We start from the raw sequence: 20,942 nt of genomic DNA on the forward strand, positions 1-20,942 counted from the left end.
ATTGTGCATGGCTACATTTCTTATTGTTTATTTTATAAAAAAAAGAAAAAATAAAAGAAAAAAAAAACCATTGAACATTGTTTGAAGAAAGTGCGTTGTCTTTTATGCTTTTGATGTTTTAAAAGTACATCTCATTTATAATACAGAAAGTTCACATTGTCTTGTACACTTGGTATCCAGTACATACTTTACTGTAGCACGACATCTGCTAAAACTACCTTCGAATTCCTGGCTAGCGAACGAACCTTCAAACACAGCACTACTCAAAGTAATGCAAAACAGATAGCCAGTGGTGCTTATGCAGCACGTAAATGAAATAGCTCCCTCTGTGACTATGAAGGGGAGTTACTACATTTAATTCTATTTATTTATTTAAATTGTACCTATCTTTTTAAAAAGTGTAATTAGTTTCAGCATTGAAACTGTTTCAGTTGGCATATGTATAGTGTTCGTGTGTCATTATAATTGCATAAGCACATAGTCAGTTTATAAAAGTACTCTCCAAACTAATCCAATTATTTTCTCTGCTATGTGTTTGTAGTGTCAAATAATGACAAGGTGACAGCAGAAATCAGCATGAGGGCCCGCTGTTTCAGATCCTTGAAGAACAAGGAGAAGCTGCATAGTTTAAGAGTAGGATGTACAGTTCAGAGTTACAGTTCTGTTTGTTATTATTCGTTGCATTACCATAAGTGTTATGTCTAACGCTTCTACTAATACATCTAATAATACACAATAATAAACCATTTTGTTTTACTTATCACAAAACTGTTTAATCACTAATGTGTTATACGCAATTTAATTATTTATGTTTATTTATGATTGTTTCATAATAAATCATGGTCATAATTGTCTGAAATTGTCTCTGTATGTGTGTGTATATATATATATATATATATATATATATATATATATATATATATATATATATATATATATATATATATATATATATTAGTGGCAGGATGGGGAGAAAGAGAAAGAAAATATAGTCCTGGGGGTTCAGGACTACATTCCCCAGAATGCCACAATGGAGTGTATAACTGTTTTCAAATTGATTTAATTGTTTGCCAGCTGGTGATCATAAAAGAAAGGCAGGCAGGCAGTCTATTGGGGGCTGCTGAGTGAAGAGCCTGGTTGGGAGTGTGTGCAACCGTAGAAAGAGAAAGAAAAGGTAGTGAGAAAACCTTTTTTTGATCAGTGTTTGTGAAAAGTATTTTTTTAATCTGGCAAGCAGAGTAGCTGCCCCGTTTTACAGATCAAGGTTACTGTGCAAAGATTAGTTTAGTGCTGCAAGGGGAGCTAGGCTTTTTGTTTGTTTATTTTTGTTGTGTATCTGGGTCACGAAAGTGCTGAAAAAGAACGTATACAGTATACAGTATATATATATTTTTGGTAACATGCTTACTGGGACTAGTTTTGAAATGTGTCTTTGCTTACATTCCAATCCAGTGGTGTGCTGCTGAAGTTCAGAATAGAGCTGTGTGTCAGTAGTTCAAACAATACTGCCTGTGATATGTGTTTTATATCAACTTTAAAATAGGCATAGGTGCAGAAAGACGGGCCAATGTAAAACTACGACATTCTTTTGAACACATGAAACGTTCTCTATGAGCCACTGCTTGTTCTCGAGACCATGGCATTGTACCACACCGCTTACAATTTATCCTCCTGTCTGCTCTGTTATGGCCACCGATACAGAGAAAGTTTTTGATGGTGAGTGAGATTGCCGCTAATAGTTTTTTTTTTTTCCCCAACTATATTAAATGTTGAAAACCTAAATGAATTGCCATAAATGCGATTCTTCTATGGTCCTAACCCCAACCCTAATGTTAAGGTAGGTGTGGGTGTGTGTGTTGTAGTTAAGAACAGATTTAAATCATAACTCAGTACTCGAATTCTCAGCTGGCCCGTCGCTGAAAAACCTGACCCGTCTTTCTACACCTATGCCTTAAAATGTCTGAAATAATTTCAGATTTCTATTGTTGTTTTGATTTGGAGTCCTTGAGAATGAGTTTAGTCAATAAATGCCAGTCTCCGCTCTGCCAGCGTTTGACTTTTCCAAACAGCCCGCAGCCCTTTATTTAAAACTGGAAAAGGTGTGAAACAACAGAGAGAATGTAAGTTAACATACTGAGGTCAAGGTTCTTTCTAAAGACGGTTGTGAAGAGTCCATATACAGGTTTCGAAATGCATCCGTGTCAAAGCATAGTCTGTTGACAATGAAAGTAAAGATCTGCCGGGTAAAATACTCCCTGAATTAATCGATTAATAAAAAAAACGTACACACTGTATTGCTATTTATTTTAAATATATACTTGTGGTCTAAACAGAACACTGAATGATCAGAGCAAGATATTGTGGTGTTTTGTTTGTGTTTTGGTGGTGGTTGGCAGGGATGGGCTTAATTCCTGTCCCTGCCAAAAACATGTGAGAATGTGGCTGCTCCTTAATAGAATAATTGGTGCTAATTGGGAGCAGCCACATTCTACAAAAGGAGAGCCCAAGGCTCCATTAAAGTGTCTATCCAGCGAAAATCTAAATATTTTTTACTTTCACCATGTGTTCCCCGCGGGTCCCAGAGTATGATAAAACTATTGGTAACTGAAACTTTTAATTGGTTATTTTTTATTGAGCTCTGTTCAGCCTATTTCTGTAATTTTTATTTCTTTAATTCTTAGCAGACGCCCTTATCCAGGGCGACTTAGTCATAAACAAAAAATACATTTCAAGAATCACAGTACAAGTATCGATACAATTAGGAGCAAGATAAAATACAATGACTTCAGTTCTAGTAAGTACAAGAATATGACAAAATACGATTCAATATGGGAGCAGATAAGTGTCAGTGATAGTTACATCAGGATATGATTACATTTTAATTCGATCAGAAAAAAAAACAGCCACTTCCTGGTTTAGAAAACTCCTCTCGGGAGACGCCGGCGGAAATGAAGGGGAACGCAGCTGCCTTGTAACACTGTAACGGTATGGGAGGCAGATTTGGAAAATGCCAAAAAGGGGTATTGCTGCCAGATGTGGAAACCCCACCAAACAGGAGGTCTCTGTTTCAATTCCCAACTGAAACAAAAAAAGCATAAAACTTAAAAGAGCAAATTGGCATGGCGCAACTGAGTTGTCTACACTGTGCTCAGATGTGCCCCAGCCTCTGAGGAAAAAGAAACGCAGAGCAATAAGAAAGCGTAACACAGCTGAGGTAAGGGTCCCAATAATGTGCTACTTCATATGGATGCAGAGCACTTTGAAATCGATCGTATATGAAGTATTTCACTTTTTATTGTCATTTTTTTTCTTCTACCTTTTATTACCTTGGCTGTTATTACAGAAATGTGAAATGGAAGTTTGTCGCTATGTGTCTATTGTAATTTTTTTCTGACTACACAGAAGATCAGATTATCGGATTACTAATAGTACAGGTCATTACATCTTCCCTACAGGGTAAATGGAAATCCACAGGTTTTACAAACAAATGTGTGCGATTAATTGTTAGTCCTGTTATACATTATTTTATTTTTTAACAGATCTTGCAAGAGTCTCATAAAGATCACGAAAGCATAAATGACAGTGCAGCAAAGGACAGCGTAGAGGACACTAGTGAATCCGAATCATTTCCTCCAGCAGGGTGTGGTGTAGATGTAGAAAGCTGTCAGACAGCAGTCCAAACACCGAAATGGAGATTGCCTTACAAAGGCGTGGGTAAGAGTACAATTTAAAACAGTAGTAACATTTTCATAAAAACAAGATATCATCATAATTCACAATCAGGGCACTTCCTGAGTTGTAGATATAAGTTTTGGCACCCCCTGTCTTTAATAGTACTTGCTAGGATGAATGAGTGTTTAATAAACTTCAAAAACATATCACTGTTAAATAAGTATAGTTTAACAATATGTATTATGTATATGTTTCTTATTTCACAAATTAAGCAGGTGGATAAAAAGGCCACAGACAATACAATATAAACACAGACAGATGTGTTATTTTGGTCCTATGTTATGGTAGCAAATTAATTGCTAGATTTTAAAGACATTTCACAATATACCAACTTCAGTTTATGTAACCTTTTAATGTACAGCATATAATGTTGCAAAAACTAACTGCATTTGTGGGCCATAAACATACAGAAAAAACACACAGCAAGCAACATTAGCTTTAGGGAAATCACTGTATCTAAACACTGTTCAACACTGCAGAGGCTGCTGTGCACTGGAAAACAATGCCAGTTTAAAAGAAAATGTAGTTCCTGGTTGAAACAAAAATCCAGACTTGGTTACGGGAGGTCCAGTGTTGAAAACCACTGGCATGCTGTCTAGAAGGTAATTCTGGCAACTAATTTGACTGTACTGGCATGTGAAAAATAATACATTACAATCTGTAAATTACACCCTATTACATAAGACATTACTAAGACATCATTATTAAGTACAAGTGAACAGTTGAAATGTATCAATAGACTGTATATGACTTTTTTCTTCTTCACTGTGCTGTTTCATTCAAGGTTTAAAGCTGTTCATATCATAGCGTGTTTTAATGAAGGTTTGTCACTCTAGTAGTCATTAAAAATAATAGTTTACTGTCCATTAATACAAAACTGTATCACCTGACAGTTTAAAAATGACTAAACTCATATGATAGTTTTTTAAATAAACCAACTGTCAGTATTTAGCACTCCCATTACAATTAAGTAATACATTTTATTGCAACATAACAACTATGGCATGTATTTTCAAAAGTTTGTTAGTGGTATAGAGATCTGATTTATTTCCAGCTGTATTTTTTATCAATAGGTCTCCTTGGCTGGGACATTCTGATCTCATGAGAACAGGAATGGAAAACATGTCTTACACTGAAACTTTCACACTCACTGGATTTGGGGACATGGGTAAAACTAAATATGTATATTTTCTACTTACCCTTATTGGGTACCTCTTGATAATCTTTGTAAACACAGTTCTTGTGTTAGTAATATTTCTGGAAAGAAGCCTTCATGAGCCTATGTATATCTTTCTCTGTAGTTTATCTGTTAACGCCCTTTATGGAACTGCTGGTTTCTATCCTAAACTTCTGGCTGATCTTCTATCAGAGACCCAAGTGATTCCTCATGCTGGATGTTTCATTCAAATATTTGTTATCTATGGGTATGCAGCTTCTGAATTTTCAATATTAACAGTGATGGCATATGACAGATATGTGGCCATTTGTAAACCTTTACACTATACAAATATCATGACAGATAGAGTTGTTTGTAAATTACTATTTGGTGCCTGGCTATTTCCATTCTGTAGCATGGCCCTTATTCTTTTGTTTTCTTCAAGACTGCCTTTGTGTGGAAACCAAATTGAAAGACTGTATTGTTCCAACTGGTCAGTAGTGAAGCTATCTTGTGTACCAACTACTCTGAACAATGTTGTTGGTTTTATAATTACTATTTGTGCAATGTTTCCACCTCTGTTTTTTATATTGTTTTCCTATGTACACATTCTTATTGTTTGTCAGAAAAGCTCCAAGGAATTCAGAAGCAAAGCACTACAAACATGTCTCCCGCATTTAACAACATTTATCAACTATTCAATAACAAGTTTTTGTGAAATAGCTCTTAGTCGATTAGACTCAAAGGATATGCCCCAAATTGTTGCTGCCATCCTGTCATTGGAGTTTCTAATAATTCCTCCCCTTCTTAATCCTCTCTTGTATGGATTCCACTTGCCTGAGGTACGGAAAAGGATTATAAATATGCTCAGAAGACCACACCGCTTACAATTTATCCTCCTGTCTGCTCTGTTATGGCCACCGATACAGAGAAAGTTTTTGATGGTGAGTGAGATTGCTAATAGGTTTTTTTTTTCCCCCAACTATATTAAATGTTGAAAAACTAAATGAATTGCCATAAATGCAATTCTTCTATGGTCCTAACCCCAACCCTAATGTTAAGGTAGGTGTGTGTGTGTGTGTTGGAGTTAAGAACAGATTTAAATCATAACTCAGTACTCGAATTCTCAGCTGGCCCGTTGCTGAAAAACCTGACCTATCTTTCTACACCTATGCCTTAAAATGCCTGAAATAATTTCAGATTTCTATTGTTGTTTTGATTTGGAGTCCTTGAGAATGAGTTTAGTCAATAAATGCCAGTCTCCGCTCTGCCTGCGTTTGACTTATCCAAACAGCCTGCAGCCCTTTATTTAAAACTGGAAAAGGTAGGAAACAACAGAGAGGATGTAAGTTAACATACTGAGGTCAAGGTTCTTTCTAAAGACGGTTGTGAAGAGTCCATATACAGGTTTCGAAATGCATCTGTGTCAAAGCATAGTCTGTTGACAATGAAAGTAAAGATCTGCCGGGTAAAATACTCCCTGAATTAATCGATTAATAAAAAAAACGTACACACTGTATTGCTATTTATTTTAAATATATACTTGTGGTCTAAACAGAACACTGAATGATCAGAGCAAGATATTGTGGTGTTTTGTTTGTGTTTTGGTGGTGGTTGGCAGGGATGGGCTTAATTCCTGTCCCTGCCAAAAACATGTGAGAATGTGGCTGCTCCTTAATAGAATAATTGGTGCTAATTGGGAGCAGCCACATTCTACAAAAGGAGAGCCCAGGGCTCCATTAAAGTGTCTATCCAGCGAAAATCTAAATATTTTTTACTTTCACCATGTGTTCCCCGCGGGTCCCAGAGTATGATAAAACTATTGGTAACTGAAACTTTTAATTGGTTATTTTTTATTGAGCTCTGTTCAGCCGATTTCTGTAATTTTTATTTCTTTATTTCTTAGCAGACGCCCTTATCCAGGGCGACTTAGTCATAAACAAAAAATACATTTCAAGAATCACAGTACAAGTATCGATACAATTAGGAGCAAGATAAAATACAATGACTTCAGTTCTAGTAAGTACAAGAATGTGACAAAATACGATTCAATATGGGAGCAGATAAGTGTCAGTGATAGTTACATCAGGATACGATTACATTTTAATTCGATCAGAAAAAAAAAACAGCCACTTCCTGGTTTAGAAAACTCCTCTCGGGAGACGCCGGCGGAAGTGAAGGGGAACACAGCTGCCTTGTAACACTGTAACAGTATGGGAGGCAGATTTGGAAAATGCCAAAAAGGGGTATTGCTGCCAGATGTGGAAACCCCACCAAACAGGAGGTCTCTGTTTCAATTCCCAACTGAAACAGAAAAAGCATAAAACTTAAAAGAGCAAATTGGCATGGCGCAACTGAGTTGTCTACACTGTGCTCAGATGTGCCCCAGCCTCTGAGGAAAAAGAAACGCAGAGCAATAAGAAAGCGTAACACAGCTGAGGTAAGGGTCCCAATAATGTGTTACTTCATATGGATGCAGAGCACTTTGAAATCGATCGTATATGAAGTATTTCACTTTTTATTGTCATTTTTTTTCTTCTACCTTTTATTACCTTGGCTGTTATTACAGAAATGTGAAATGGAAGCTTGTCGCTATGTGTCTATTGTATTTTTTTTCTGACTACACAGAAGATCAGATGATCGGATTACTAATAGTACAGGTCATTACATCTTCCCTACAGGGTAAATGGAAATCCACAGGTTTTACAAACAAATGTGTGCGATTAATTTTTAGTCCTGTTATACATTATTTTATTTTTTAACAGATCTTGCAAGAGTCTCATAAAGATCACGAAAGCATAAATGACAGTGCAGCAAAGGACAGCGTAGAGGACACTAGTGAATCCGAATCATTTCCTCCAGCAGGGTGTGGTGTAGATGTAGAAAGCTGTCAGACAGCAGTCCAAACACCGAAATGGAGATTGTCTTACAAAGGCGTGGGTAAGAGTACAATTTAAAACAGTAGTAACATTTTCATAAAAACAAGATATCATCATAATTCACAATCAGGGCACTTCCTGAGCTGCAGATATAAGTTTTGGCACCCCCTGTCTGAACTCAGATAACTGACCTGCAATCTTTAATAGTACTTGCTAGGATGAATGAGTGTTTAATAAACTTCAAAAACATATCACTTTTAAATAAGTATAGTTTAACAATATGTATTATTATTATTATTATTATTATTATTATTATTATTATTATTATTATTATTATTATTATTATTATTATTATTGGTTTATTTAGCAGAAGCCTTTATCCAAGGCGACTTACAGAGACTAAGGTGTATTAAACTGGATAAGGGCGTCTGCTAAGAAATAAATAATAATAATAATAATAATAATAAACTAAATAAATTAGTGAATAACATTGTTTCACTTTAAGGATGACAATACTTTCTTCTGCGACTGAAGATAGATGGATGGATAGAAAGTCTAGTAATCTAGCTGTAAAGTAAATCTTACATTCCCTACAGTAAATGGTTATGTTAGAATGTATAACTGAACAGCAATGACACTATGATTAGCAGTTCACAAGCAATCTGCTAACTACCGTCAAGTGCAGAATAATTCTGAAAAACGGCATCACAAATGTATACGTCATTACTTTTAATTAGAACACTGTGAGATCAAGATGCTCTTATTCCACCTTTTACATGTAAAATAATACTACCATTGTAATTGTTACTGCAGCTGTGCAGGTGAATGATAGCACACCCAAAAAACTTTCAAAGATGCAGCTGTGCAAACGGATGAAATTGGCTCACCTTGCACAAACTCAACATCTCCAGAACGAGATGACGATCAGAAGCAGAACAATCCTTAAAACCAGTTCAAGATGAGATGTTGATACAAAGTGAGGAAGTTGAGGAAAATGAAAACAAGCTGGACCCATTATCTGACCCTGACACCTACCAATCTGATTGTTCAGAGTAAGAAACCATCCTGTTTACTTATCAGTTTTCTCCATAATCACAGTGCTTGATTTTCACGTTTTTATAATGCCTGTCCAAAGTTATTTCTGTAGTAGCTGCATCCAGTATTTTATTATGTACTTGTCATCCAAGTGATGTTATAACATGCTATAATATTGAAATAAATATGAAAGCAAATTCAGCATTCTAATTGTACGTTCATCTCCATATTTTGCAGAACTTCAGAAGCTGCAGAAGAAATCTGTAACACCCAACTACAGCTGAGGAGAGAAAGTTTATAGTTTTTGAAAGTCAGCTATTACAATTGTTTATAATTGCTTTTATAATTATCGCTTGCTTCAGGATCGTATTGGTAAGGATTTATGGTTTTAAATGAGGTTAAGCAATTAAAATCATAACAATTGCTACGTATGGTGGAGTGGAAACAGCATGGTACTTGTTTTGTATCTGTTTGTTCGTTTGTTTTGCTTAAAAAAAGTGTTTTGTGTTTAAATCTTTTTATTTATTATAAACCGGCGCAACAGCACATTTCACTCACCAAAACCGTCTGTCTATTTCCTGGGCTGATGTCACCACATGAGGCATTGTGTCACAGGGATATATCGTTTGTGATACAACTGTGCCCTTATATTTATGATGCATAAAGATTTACACATTAAGTACACTGTAACTATGCATAATAACATTGAAATTATGTAATAGTACACATGTATTTAATAAGTAACTACTATGTAAATACACAGTCATTAGACACTGTTAATGTAAAGTGTTATCTGATCCTGAGGAAAACTTGAGAAATGTAACCTAGGAGAATGTTTGTAAACATTCTTCAAATCAAATATTTCGAAAAAAACATTCCTTTAAACAGTCCTGAAAGTTTTGTGAATAGGGCGCACGATAGATGCATAAAGCATATAAAAGGGCAGCAGTGTGGAGTAGTGGTTAGAGCTCTGGACTCTTGACCGGAGGGTTGTGGGTTCAATCCCCAGTGGGGGACACTGCTGTTGTACCCTTGAGCAAGGTACTTTACCTAGATTGCTCCAGTAAAAACCCAACTGTAAAAAATGGGTAATTGTATGTAAAAATAATGTGATATCTGTATAATGTGAAATAATGTATAATGTGATATCTTGTAACAATTGTAAGTCGCCCTGGATAAGGGCGTCTGCTAAGAAATAAATAATAATAATAATAATAATAATAATAATAATAAAAACAAGAAGGATTGGGTTGAAATAATGTATTGCTGTGATACAGACAGCATGGGGCACAAAAAAGGTAAAGTAAGGCATATCTTGTAAACAGTACAGGTTGTTCTGTAACTTTAACACTCACTTTAATTTGATCAAGTGAAAAGGGCCCAATGACTGAATGTGAACTTACTGGAAACATGTATAATAGGTACAAAGTTAGCTAATGATATCCCCAGCCAGTCAGCCGAGTGCTCAGGGCCTTTGGACACAAACTGCTTCGATCCCTGTTGACTCCTGGATATTTTAAACATGGAAACTGAACACAGCACCTCCCAGAATGAAGGATATAAAGCTGCACAATGCTCTATTTGACAACACATTGCATCTGTATGACCTGCTGCAGAGTGCTCGGACTAAGGCTGTTGGAAGACAGGTAAATTATATTTTACTGCAAGTTTCTTATTTCAAACATTAAGCAGGTGGTTACAAAGACCACACACAATACAATATAACCACAGACAGAGGTGTTATTGTGGTCGTATGTTTCGGTAGCAAGTTAATTGCTAGATTTTTATATTTAACCTTTTCATCTACATTATATGTCAATGTTGCAAAAACTCTAACTGCATTTTTGGGCCATAAACATACAGAAAAAACACATCGAAAGCAGCATTAGCATCATGGAAATCACTGTATCTAAACACTGTTCAACACTGCAGAGGCTGCTGCGCACTGGAAAACAATGCCAGTTTAAAACAAAATGCAGTTCCTGGTTGAAACAAAAATCCAGACTGTTGGTTACGCGAGGCCCAGGGTTGAAAACCACTGGCATGCTGTCTAGAAGGTAATTCTGACTGTACTGGCATGTGAAAAATGTTACATTAAAATCTGTAAATGTTTCATTCAAATTATAAAGCTGTTCATATCATAGCATGTTTTTAAGATTTGTCACTCTAGTAGTCATTAGAAATAGTAGTTTACAGTCCATTAATAAAAAGATAACTGTATAAACAAACTGTATAATACAAAGGTTTTTTTGTTTTGTTTTGTTTTTTAATAAAATAACTGTGAGTGTGTGACACTCCCATTACAATTAAGTAATACATGTTATTGCAACATAACAACTATGGCATGTGTTTTCAAAAGTTGGTTAGTGGCTGAAATAAATGTTTTAACACAGTGTTATGAGATCAGATTTTTAAAATATTTTAAAGGGTTGCCTGCCTGGAATACATACCAAGGAGTTCTGACTCAATATTTCCACCTGTATTTTAATCAATAGGACTCCTCGGCTGGGACATTCTGAACACATGAAACGGAAATGGAAAACATGTCTTACACTGAAACTTTCACACTCACTGGATTTGGGGACATGGGTAAAACTAAATATGTATATTTTGTCTTTACTCTTATTGGGTACCTCTTGATAATCTTTGTAAACATAGTTCTTGTGTTAGTAATATTTCTGGAAAGAAGCCTTCATGAGCCTATGTATATCTTTCTCTGTAGTTTATCTGTTAACGCCCTTTATGGAACTGCTGGTTTCTATCCTAAACTTCTGGCTGATCTTCTATCAGAGACCCAAGTGATTCCCCGTGCTGGATGTTTCATTCAAATGTTTGTTATCTATGGTTATGCAGCTGTTGAATTTACCAATTTGACAGTGATGGCATATGACAGATATGTGGCCATTTGTAAACCTTTACACTATACAAATATCATGACAGATAGAGTTGTTTGTAAATTACTATTTGGTGCCTGGCTATTTCCATTCTGTAGCATGGCCCTTGGTATTTTGTTTTCTTCAAGACTGCCCTTGTGTGGAAGCCACATTGAAAGACTGTATTGTTCCAACTGGTCAGTTGTTAAACTATCTTGTGTAACAACTACTCTTAACAATATTGTTGGTTTTACAATTACTATTTGTGCAATTTTTCCACCTCTGTTTTTTATCTTGTTTTCCTATGTAAATATACTTATTGTTTGTCAGAAAAGCTCCAAGGAATTCAGAAGGAAAGCTCTCCAAACATGTCTCCCACATTTAACTACACTGATCAACTATTCTATCACCATGCTTTGTGAAGTAGTTCTTAGCCGTTTAGACTCTACGGCTTTACCCCAAATTGTTGTTATCACCTTGTCATTAGAGTTTCTAATAATTCCTCCGCTTTTGAACCCACTCATGTACGGTCTTAACCTGCCAGAGGTACGCAAAAGGGTTAGAAATATGCGCCAAAGAAAGCAAGTTAGAGCACCATGTAACATTCCACACACTGTCAAAACCTAGTTTGTTCATATTCAGTACATTTGTTTTATTTTAACTATGCATGATTCTTGAGTCAGGACAACTGACCTGTGTAAGGAAGCTGGGCCTTGAGCTCAGTTTAAATTGACCCAGAAATCAAGACTCAATTAATTTCATTCTCATATCAAACTGCGGCTGCTACTTCGTTCCATCTGCAGTCTACAATCCAATATGCAACTGGAAGTTACAGGTTATCATAACAAATAGGTGAATAGATTGAAATGCCTTATTATTCACTTTCAGTGCATAATGATGACAGGTATGTTATAATTACAAAATATGGTACCCTATCAGAAAACTGTAACGCATATGGCAACAGTTCAGACTGTATTCTGAAACATGTTGTGTTTGAATAAAGTCACAGCTGAGACAGAAAATAGACAGAAACAGATGTTCAGTGTATGTAACATTCACTATGTGCCACGGGGATTTCCAATCACAGAATGAGAGAAATAAAAACATATTGTATATTTTAAGTTGTTTTCTTAGGAACATACCTTCTTTATTTAAGAGGCCAGTGTAAAAAAAAAATCAATCTTGTTCAATAAAACTTTATTTCTACAAAATATGTGTGTTTTTTCATGAAAAAAAAAAAACATATTTGTCAACTGGTTGTAGAGAAACTGCATTGAGTCTGCATGCTTTTGAAATATTTCTGAGGGTATACAAGACCATTCCTCAATAAATAGCCTCTAATTCTTTCAGTGTAATTCCTTTATTTAACCAGGTAAAAAAAAACAGTGGAGAACAAGTTGTTATTTACCACGGTGACATGGCCAAGAATGCTCAAACTGCAGCAAAGACACCATATAATTAACATCCATCATACAAAATAATTAAAAACAATACTGATGTAACAGAATAAAACAATACATACATTAAATCACAATACAGCATTAAAATAAGTAAAATAAAACAATACAATCCAGACCTTTCGATGCAGATTTAACAATTGCAAGGATCAGTTTATGACTGAAAAGGTCGGTCAATTTCAAATCCCTCTGTAAAACATTCCAACTATCTGCTGCTGAAAATTCAAACAAGTGCTACCAAAAGTAAAAACCAAAAGTGCTGATAGTTTGAAGTAGAAAAGGTAAGTACATTCCAGAGATAGGCTGGAACTTTGCCAGTTATTGTAATATAAACAAACATTTAACAGGGTTTAAGAAGCCAAGTAGTCAAAGAATGCCAATGTAGCAGTTCATACACATCACAGTGATGGGTTTGGTAGGGCGCTCAGGTTACAAATCTAATGAGTAAAATTAATTGTATTATGATACAAGAAACCCAATTTAGCCTTGATTTTTTTTGTTTAACTGAAGAAAAATGTGTTCTGAAAGTAAAAGCAGTTTTCACCATTATGCCCAGGTATTTGTACTCTGTTACATGTTCCAGTGCCACTTGCTTTAAGTTGTTTTATTAAGTTGTTATATTAACCTTGAGTGAACTGCAGAATGCCAACAAATCTCTGTTCAGTTCTTTGACCAAAGATATACAAGAACCTACAGAGTACAACATTGTATCATCTGCATGAAGGTGAGGAGTTACCAGGCCTAGAGTCAGACTGGAGCTCAGACAGCATCTTTCAACAACAACAAACCGAAACACAGAAAAATGATGACGAAAATGATGACGAAAATCAATTGACTAATAGGAAATGGATTGGCTTTCGTGACTGCTTATCTGCTTTTAAGATATGTTTTTAATTTGATAAATGATTGTGAAATAAATAATCAATAATGGTATTATGTTCTAACACGTTATCAGTATGTAAAATGACATCATAACTAAGGCAACTTTTTTAATGTTGTTTATGTATTAGAGTACAATCTAAAATATATAAAAGGGATTGGTTGGGATGGGTATATTTGAAATGATTGTACATTCAGTAAATTAAAGCCAAAAATGGTGAGGACATGACTGACCTTTTTCATTTAGTTATTTAAACAAATGTTTTATTGTTCATTCCAATAGTAAATGAAAAATAATAAGAAATAAAAAGTGGTTTATGTTACTGTGGCAGGCCTTTGGCCCTGCACAGGTACATAATGTGTTTTGTTGGCTTTGTAAATAACAATCAAGTTTTTGTTGGATATGGCAGGGCTGCCTGGCATTTTTTGGCCGTATTTGACTCTTCCTATAAGAATTCACAATTTATTTATTTATTTATTTATTTATTTAATTTTTTTAACATTAGCATCTTGGAATTGGTGTCCTTTTTTCAGAACATTCTGGGGAGCATTATAAATATGGTTGCCACCTGTCCGGGAATTGGCATCTGTGTCCGGGTGGCTGGAATTAACAAACCCGGACGCACTAATGTCCGGTTTTAAGTGAAACGCATGAGAAACACCAACCATCCTTCATTTAATTTTTTTTTTTTTTTTGACATGCCATATAACAGGACATTTTGGAGTGGAATTTATTTTGGTTTTATTGGAGGTTTGGATTGGATCACCAATAATACTTCCACCAATCAGAGTGTGGCATACAGTGTGCAATCCCGCCCTCTGACAGACTTGTGGTATGCAGAACAGGTTAAAGAGAAATAATGTGTCGGATGTCAAAATGAGAATGGCAGCGAGTGATTAAGCCAATTTGCTTAAAAAATTAAAAGCAGACCGGACATTTCCATCAATGGATTTAGGAAATCTGGAATTTACGCTGCGATCAGAAACTCTGAGGCAGTGTAAACTGCACCTGCTACTGTGGAACGTGCACAACTGTTCTTTTTTAGGTTAAGCAGTTTTGTGTTATTATTTATTTATTTATTTATTTTTACAAGGGGTTAATTAAGTTGCAGCCAAAAATTGTTTATGCCAGACTTGTTAGAAAATCTGTAACAATGGTGCAAATTTGCTTTGGATTGTTATTGTCAATACGTGTAGATACTACTATCCACCGTGTAGGTATTCCAAAGTCCCTAAACAATATGTTAAAATAAATTAGTTCTGCACTGTATAAAAAAAGCTGATTTTGCCAGTGCCACACTGATAGCCGAGCTAAGTGTGTATTTGGTGGGTGAGCGTAGAGTTAAGCCCCGACATGCCCCCGCACCGCTCGCGGGAGAGAGGGAGAGCAGAGTGGGAGTAACATAATGCCAAGAGCGAGCAGGCAGACAGTGAAGGCAGGCCGCTCTGATGGGAAATCCCTGAGGGAGGCTTACCACGCTAAGTTCAGAATGGTAGCACTCACTAATGGCTGGGGGCCTACCGAGAAGGTTGGACACCTGACAGCTGCATTGGCGGGGAAAGCGCTGCAGGTTCTGCCGGACCTGGGCCCAGGAGAGATGGTCCAGTATGAGGTGTTAACCACAGACCTAGAGGGTCGCTTTGGGGGAGTGGAGCATGCAGTTGGCCTGCGCCTACGCCTGGCTAACTGAATCCGAGGCCCAGGAGAGAAACTGGGAATACTGGCGGCTGACATCAGGTACGTGACCCGAAGAGGTACCCCAATTATCCGCAAGCCACGCAAGAGGATCTGGCCATGGAGGCCTTTGTCTGTGGACTAACCCTGACTTCCCTGAGTCAGTAGGTCTGGCTCACTGCCCCAACCTCCCTAGAGCTCACCGTGACTCATGCAGAATGAGTCGAGGCTGTGCTCGAGGTGGGGGGGGGGGGGGGGGTGCGACCGTGCCTCTGAGGGGAAGAGACGGCCCGACCACACACCACCCAAAGTCTGCCAGGGCCAAAAAGGGCCCAATGACTGAATGTGAACTTACTGGAAACATGTATAATAGGTACAAAGTTAGCTAATGATATCCCCAGCCAGTCAGCCGAGTGCTCAGTGCCTTTGGACACAAACTGCTTCGATCCTTGTTGACTCCTGGATATTTTAAACATGGAAACTGAACACAGCACCTCCCAGAGTGAAGGATAAAAAGCCGCACAATGCTCTATTTGACAACACATTGCATCTGTATTACCTGCTGTAGGGTGCTCTGACTAAGGCTGTTGGAAGACAGGTAAATTATATTTTATATTTTTCTTATTTCAAACATTAAGCAGGTGGTTACAAAGATCACACAGAATACAATATAACCACAGACAGAAGTTTTACTGTGGTTGTATGTTACGGTAGCAAGTTGATTGCTAGATTCTATATATTTAACCTTTTCCTGTACAGTATATGTCTATGTTGCAAAACATGTAAATGCATTTATAGGCCATAAACATAAAAAAACACACCCTAAGCAGCATCATGGAAATCACTGTATCTACTGTATCTACACTGTTCAACACTGCAGAGGCTGCTGCGCACTGGAAAACAATGCCAGTTTAAAACAAAATGTAGTTCCTGGTTGAAACAAAAATCCAGACTGTTGGTTACGGGAGGCCCAGGGTTGAAAACCACTGGCATGCTGTCTAGAAGGTAATTCTGACTGTACTGGCATGTGAAAAATGTTACATTAAAAGCTGTAAATGTTTCATTCAAATTATAAAGCAGTTCATATCATAGCATGTTTTTAAGATTTGTCACTCTAGTAGTCATTAGAAATAGTAGTTTACTGTGCATTAATAAAAAAATAAACAAACTGAATAATAGAAAGTTTTTTTGTTAGTTTTTTTTTTTTTAAATAAAACAACTGTCAATGTGTAAGTCCCATTACAATTAAGTAGTACCTTTTATTGCAAAAGTCTTTTCAAACGTTGGTTAGTGGCTGAAATAAATGTTTTAACACAGTGTTATGAGATCAGATTTTTTAAATGTTTTAAAGTGTTGTCTGCCTGGAATACATACCAAGGAGTTCTGACTCGATATTTCCACCTGTATTTTAATCAATAGGACTCCTTGGCTGGGATATTCTGAACACATGAAACGGAAATGGAAAACATGTCTTACACTGAAACTTTCACACTCACTGGATTTGGGGACATGGGTAATACAAAATATGTATATTTTGTCTTTGCTCTTATTGGGTACCTCTTGATAGTCTTTGTAAACATAGTTCTTGTTTTAGTAATATTTCTGGAAAGAAGCCTTCATGAGCCTATGTATATCTTTCTCTGTAGTTTATCTGTTAACGCCCTTTATGGAACTGCTGGTTTCTATCCTAAACTTCTGGCTGATCTTCTATCAGAGAACCAAGTGATTCCTCATGCTGGATGTTTCATTCAAATATTTGTTATCTATGGTTATGCAATTGCTGAATTTACCATTTTAACAGTGATGGCATATGACAGATATGTGGCCATTTGTAAACCTTTACACTATACAAATATCATGACAGATAGAGTTGTTTGTAAATTACTATTTGGTGCCTGGCTATTTCCATTCTGTAGCATGGCCCTTGTTCTTTTGTTTTCTTCAAGACTGCCTTTGTGTGGAAACCACATTGAAAGACTATATTGTTTGAACTGGTCAGTTGTTAAACTATCTTGTGTACCAACTACTCTTAACAATATTGTTGGTTTTGTAATTACTATTTGTGCAATTTTTCCACCTCTGTTTTTTATCTTGTTTTCCTATGTAAATATACTTATTGTTTGTCAGAAAAGCTCCAAGGAATTCAGAAGGAAAGCTCTCCAAACATGTCTCCCACATTTAACTACACTGATCAACTATTCTATCACCATGCTTTGTGAAGTAGTTCTTAGCCGTTTAGACTCTACGGCTTTACCCCAAATTGTTGTTATCACCTTGTCATTAGAGTTTCTAATAATTCCTCCGCTTTTGAACCCACTCATGTATGGTCTTAACCTGCCAGAGGTACGCAAAAGGGTTAGAAATATGCTCCAAAGAAAGCAAATTAGAGCACTATGTAACATTCCACACACTGTCAAAACCTAGTTTGTTAATATTTAGTACATTTGTTTTATTTTAACTATGCATGATTCTTGAGTCAGGACAACTGACCTGTGTAAGGAAGCTGGGCCTTGAGCTCAATTTAAATTGACCCAGAAATCAAGACTCAATTAATTTCATTCTCATATCAAACTGGGGCTGCTGCTTCATTCCATCTGCAATCTACAATCCAATATGCAACGGCGAATAGATTGAAATGCCTTATTATTCACTTTCAGTGCATAATGATGACAGGTATGTTATAATTACAAAACATGGTCCCCTATCAGAAAACTGTAACGTATATGGCAACAGTTCAGACTGTATTCTGAAACATGTTGTGTTTGAATAAAGTCACAGCTGCTATCACAGAATGAGAGAAATAAAAAAAAAAATACTGTATATTTTAAGTTGTTTTCTTAGGAACATACCTTCTTTATTTAAGAGGCCAGTGTAAAAAAAAAATCAATCTTGTTCAATAAAACTTTATTTCTACAAAATATGTGTGTTTTTTCATTAACAAAAAAGCATATTTGTCAACTGGTTGTAGAGCAACTGCATTGAGTATGCATGCTTTTGAAATATTTCTGAGGGTATACAGGACCATTCCTCAATAAATAGCCTCTAATTCTTTCAATGTAATTCCTTTATTTAACCAGGTAAAAAGAAAAAAAAAAACATGGAGAAGAAGTTGTTATTTACCATGGTGACCTGGCCAAGAAGGCTCAAACTGCAGCAAAGACAACATATAATTAACATCCATCATACAAAATAATTAAAAACAATACTGATGTAACCGAATAAAACAATACATACATTAAATCACAACACATCACTAAAATAAGTAAAATAAAACAATACAATCCAGCCCTTTCGATGCAGATTTAACAATTGCAAGGATCAGTTTATGACTAAAAAGGTCGGTCAATTTCAAATCCCTCTGTAAAACATTCCAACTATCTGCTGCTGAAAATTCAAACAAGTGCTACCAAAAGTAAAAACCAAAAGTGCTGATAGTTTGAAGTAGAAAAGGTAAGTACATTCCAGAGATAGGCTAGCACTTTACCAGTTATTGTAATATAAACAAACATTTAACAGGCTTTAAGAAGCCAAGTAGTTAAAGAATGCCAATGTAGCAGTTCATACACATCACAGTGATGGGTTTGGTAGGGCGCTCAGGTTACAAATCTAATGAGTAAAATTAATTGTATTATGATACAAGAAACCCAATTTAGCCTTGATTTTTTGTTTAACAGAAGTAATATGTGTTCTGAAAGTAAAAGCAGTTTCCAACCATATGCCCGGGTATTTGTACTCTATTACATGTTCCAGTGCCGCTTGCTTTAAGCTGTTGTATTAAATAAGCTTGAGTGAACTGCAGAATAGCAACGAAGCTCTGTTCAGTTCCTTGATGACCAAAGATATACAAGAACCTGCAGAGTACAACATTGTATCATCTGCATGAAGGTGAGGAGTTACCAGGCCTAGAGTCAGACTGGAGCTCAGACAGCATCTTTCAACAACAACAAACCGAAACACAGAAAAATGATGACGAAAATGATGACGAAAATCAATTGATTAATAGAAAATGAATTGGCTTTCGTGACTGCTTATCTGCTTTTAAGATATGTTTTTAATTTGATAAATGATTGTGAAATAAATAATCAATAATGGTATTATGTTCTAACACGTTATCAGTATGTAAAATGACATCATAACTAAGGCTACTTTTTTAATGTTGTTTATGTATTAGAGTACAATCTAAAATATATAAAAGGGATCGGTTGGGACGGGTGTATTTGAAATGATTGTACATTCAGTAAATTAAAGCCAAAAATGGTGAGGACATGACTGACCTTTTTCATTTAGTTATTTAAACAAATGTTTTATTGTTCCTTCCAATAGTAAATGAAAAATAATAAGAAATAAAAAGTGGTTTATGTTATTGTGGCAGGCCTGTGGCCCTGCACAGGTACATCATGTGTTTCGTTGGGTTTGTAAATAACAATAAAGTTTTTGTTGGATATGGCAGGGCTGCCTGGCATTTTTTGGCCGTATTTGACTCTTCCTATAAGAATTCACAATTTATTTATTTATTTATCTATTTATTTAATTTTTTTTACATTAGCATCTTGGAATTGGTGTCCTTTTTTCAGAACATTCTGGGGAGCATTATAAATATGGTTGCCACCTGTCCGGGAATTGGCATCTGTGTCCGGGTGGCTGGAATTAACAAACCCGGACGCACTAATGTCCGGTTTTAAGTGAAACGCATAAGAAACACCAACCATCCTTCCTTTAATATATATTTTTTTTATCATGCCATATAACGGGACATTTTGGAGTGGAATTTATTTTGGTTTTATTGGCGGTTTGGATTGGATCACCAATAATACTTCCACCAATCAGAGTGTGGCATACAGTGTGCAATTCCACCCTCTGACAGACTGGTGGTATGGAGCACAGGTTAAAGGGAAATAATGTGTCGGATGTCAAAATGAGAATGGCAGCAAGTGATTAAGCCAATTTGCTTAAAAAATTAAAAGCAGACCGGACATTTCCATCAATGGATTTAGGAAATCTGGAATTTACAATGTGATCAGAAAATCTGAGGCAGTGTAAACTAAGGGGTTAATTAAGTTGCAGCCAAAAATTGTTTATGCCAGACTTGTTAGAAAATCTTTAACAATGGTGCAGATTTTCTTTGGATTGTTATTGTCGATACGTGTAGATACTACTATCCACCGTGCAGGTATTCCAAAGTCCCTAAACAATATGTTAAAATAAATTAGTTCTGCACTGTATAAAAAAAGCTGATTTTGCCAGTGCAACACTGAT

General features: G+C 36.0%; 3 protein-coding genes and 1 long non-coding RNA gene across 4 annotated transcripts; all 4 read left to right on the forward strand.

Moving 5' to 3' along the window:
- Nucleotides 1-4,845: 4,845 nt before the first annotated feature.
- On the forward strand, nucleotides 4,846-5,886 carry LOC117968359 (olfactory receptor 6N1-like). Its single transcript, XM_034916058.2, has one exon. It carries the CDS (start codon nucleotides 4,846-4,848, stop codon nucleotides 5,884-5,886), a length of 1,041 nt encoding a protein of 346 aa, XP_034771949.2.
- Nucleotides 5,887-7,654: 1,768 nt separating this feature from the next.
- LOC131737699 (uncharacterized) lies at nucleotides 7,655-9,970 on the forward strand. Its single transcript, XR_009329321.1, has 3 exons — nucleotides 7,655-7,828; nucleotides 8,581-8,819; nucleotides 9,040-9,970. It is a non-coding gene; the product is annotated as an uncharacterized LOC131737699 (long non-coding RNA).
- A 1,294-nt stretch (nucleotides 9,971-11,264) lies between these two features.
- Nucleotides 11,265-12,302, forward strand: LOC131737844 (olfactory receptor 6N1-like). The gene has a single exon (XM_059029623.1). It carries the CDS (start codon nucleotides 11,337-11,339, stop codon nucleotides 12,300-12,302), a length of 966 nt encoding a protein of 321 aa, XP_058885606.1. The 5' UTR covers nucleotides 11,265-11,336.
- Nucleotides 12,303-17,121: 4,819 nt separating this feature from the next.
- On the forward strand, nucleotides 17,122-18,461 carry LOC131737696 (olfactory receptor 6N1-like). The gene has a single exon (XM_059028363.1). The coding sequence runs from the start codon at nucleotides 17,145-17,147 to the stop codon at nucleotides 18,108-18,110; it is 966 nt and encodes a 321-aa protein (XP_058884346.1). The 5' UTR covers nucleotides 17,122-17,144; the 3' UTR covers nucleotides 18,111-18,461.
- Nucleotides 18,462-20,942: the final 2,481 nt, after the last annotated feature.

This window comes from Acipenser ruthenus, chromosome 8 (assembly GCF_902713425.1).
Source record: "Acipenser ruthenus chromosome 8, fAciRut3.2 maternal haplotype, whole genome shotgun sequence".
Taxonomy (NCBI): Eukaryota; Metazoa; Chordata; class Actinopteri; order Acipenseriformes; family Acipenseridae; genus Acipenser; species Acipenser ruthenus.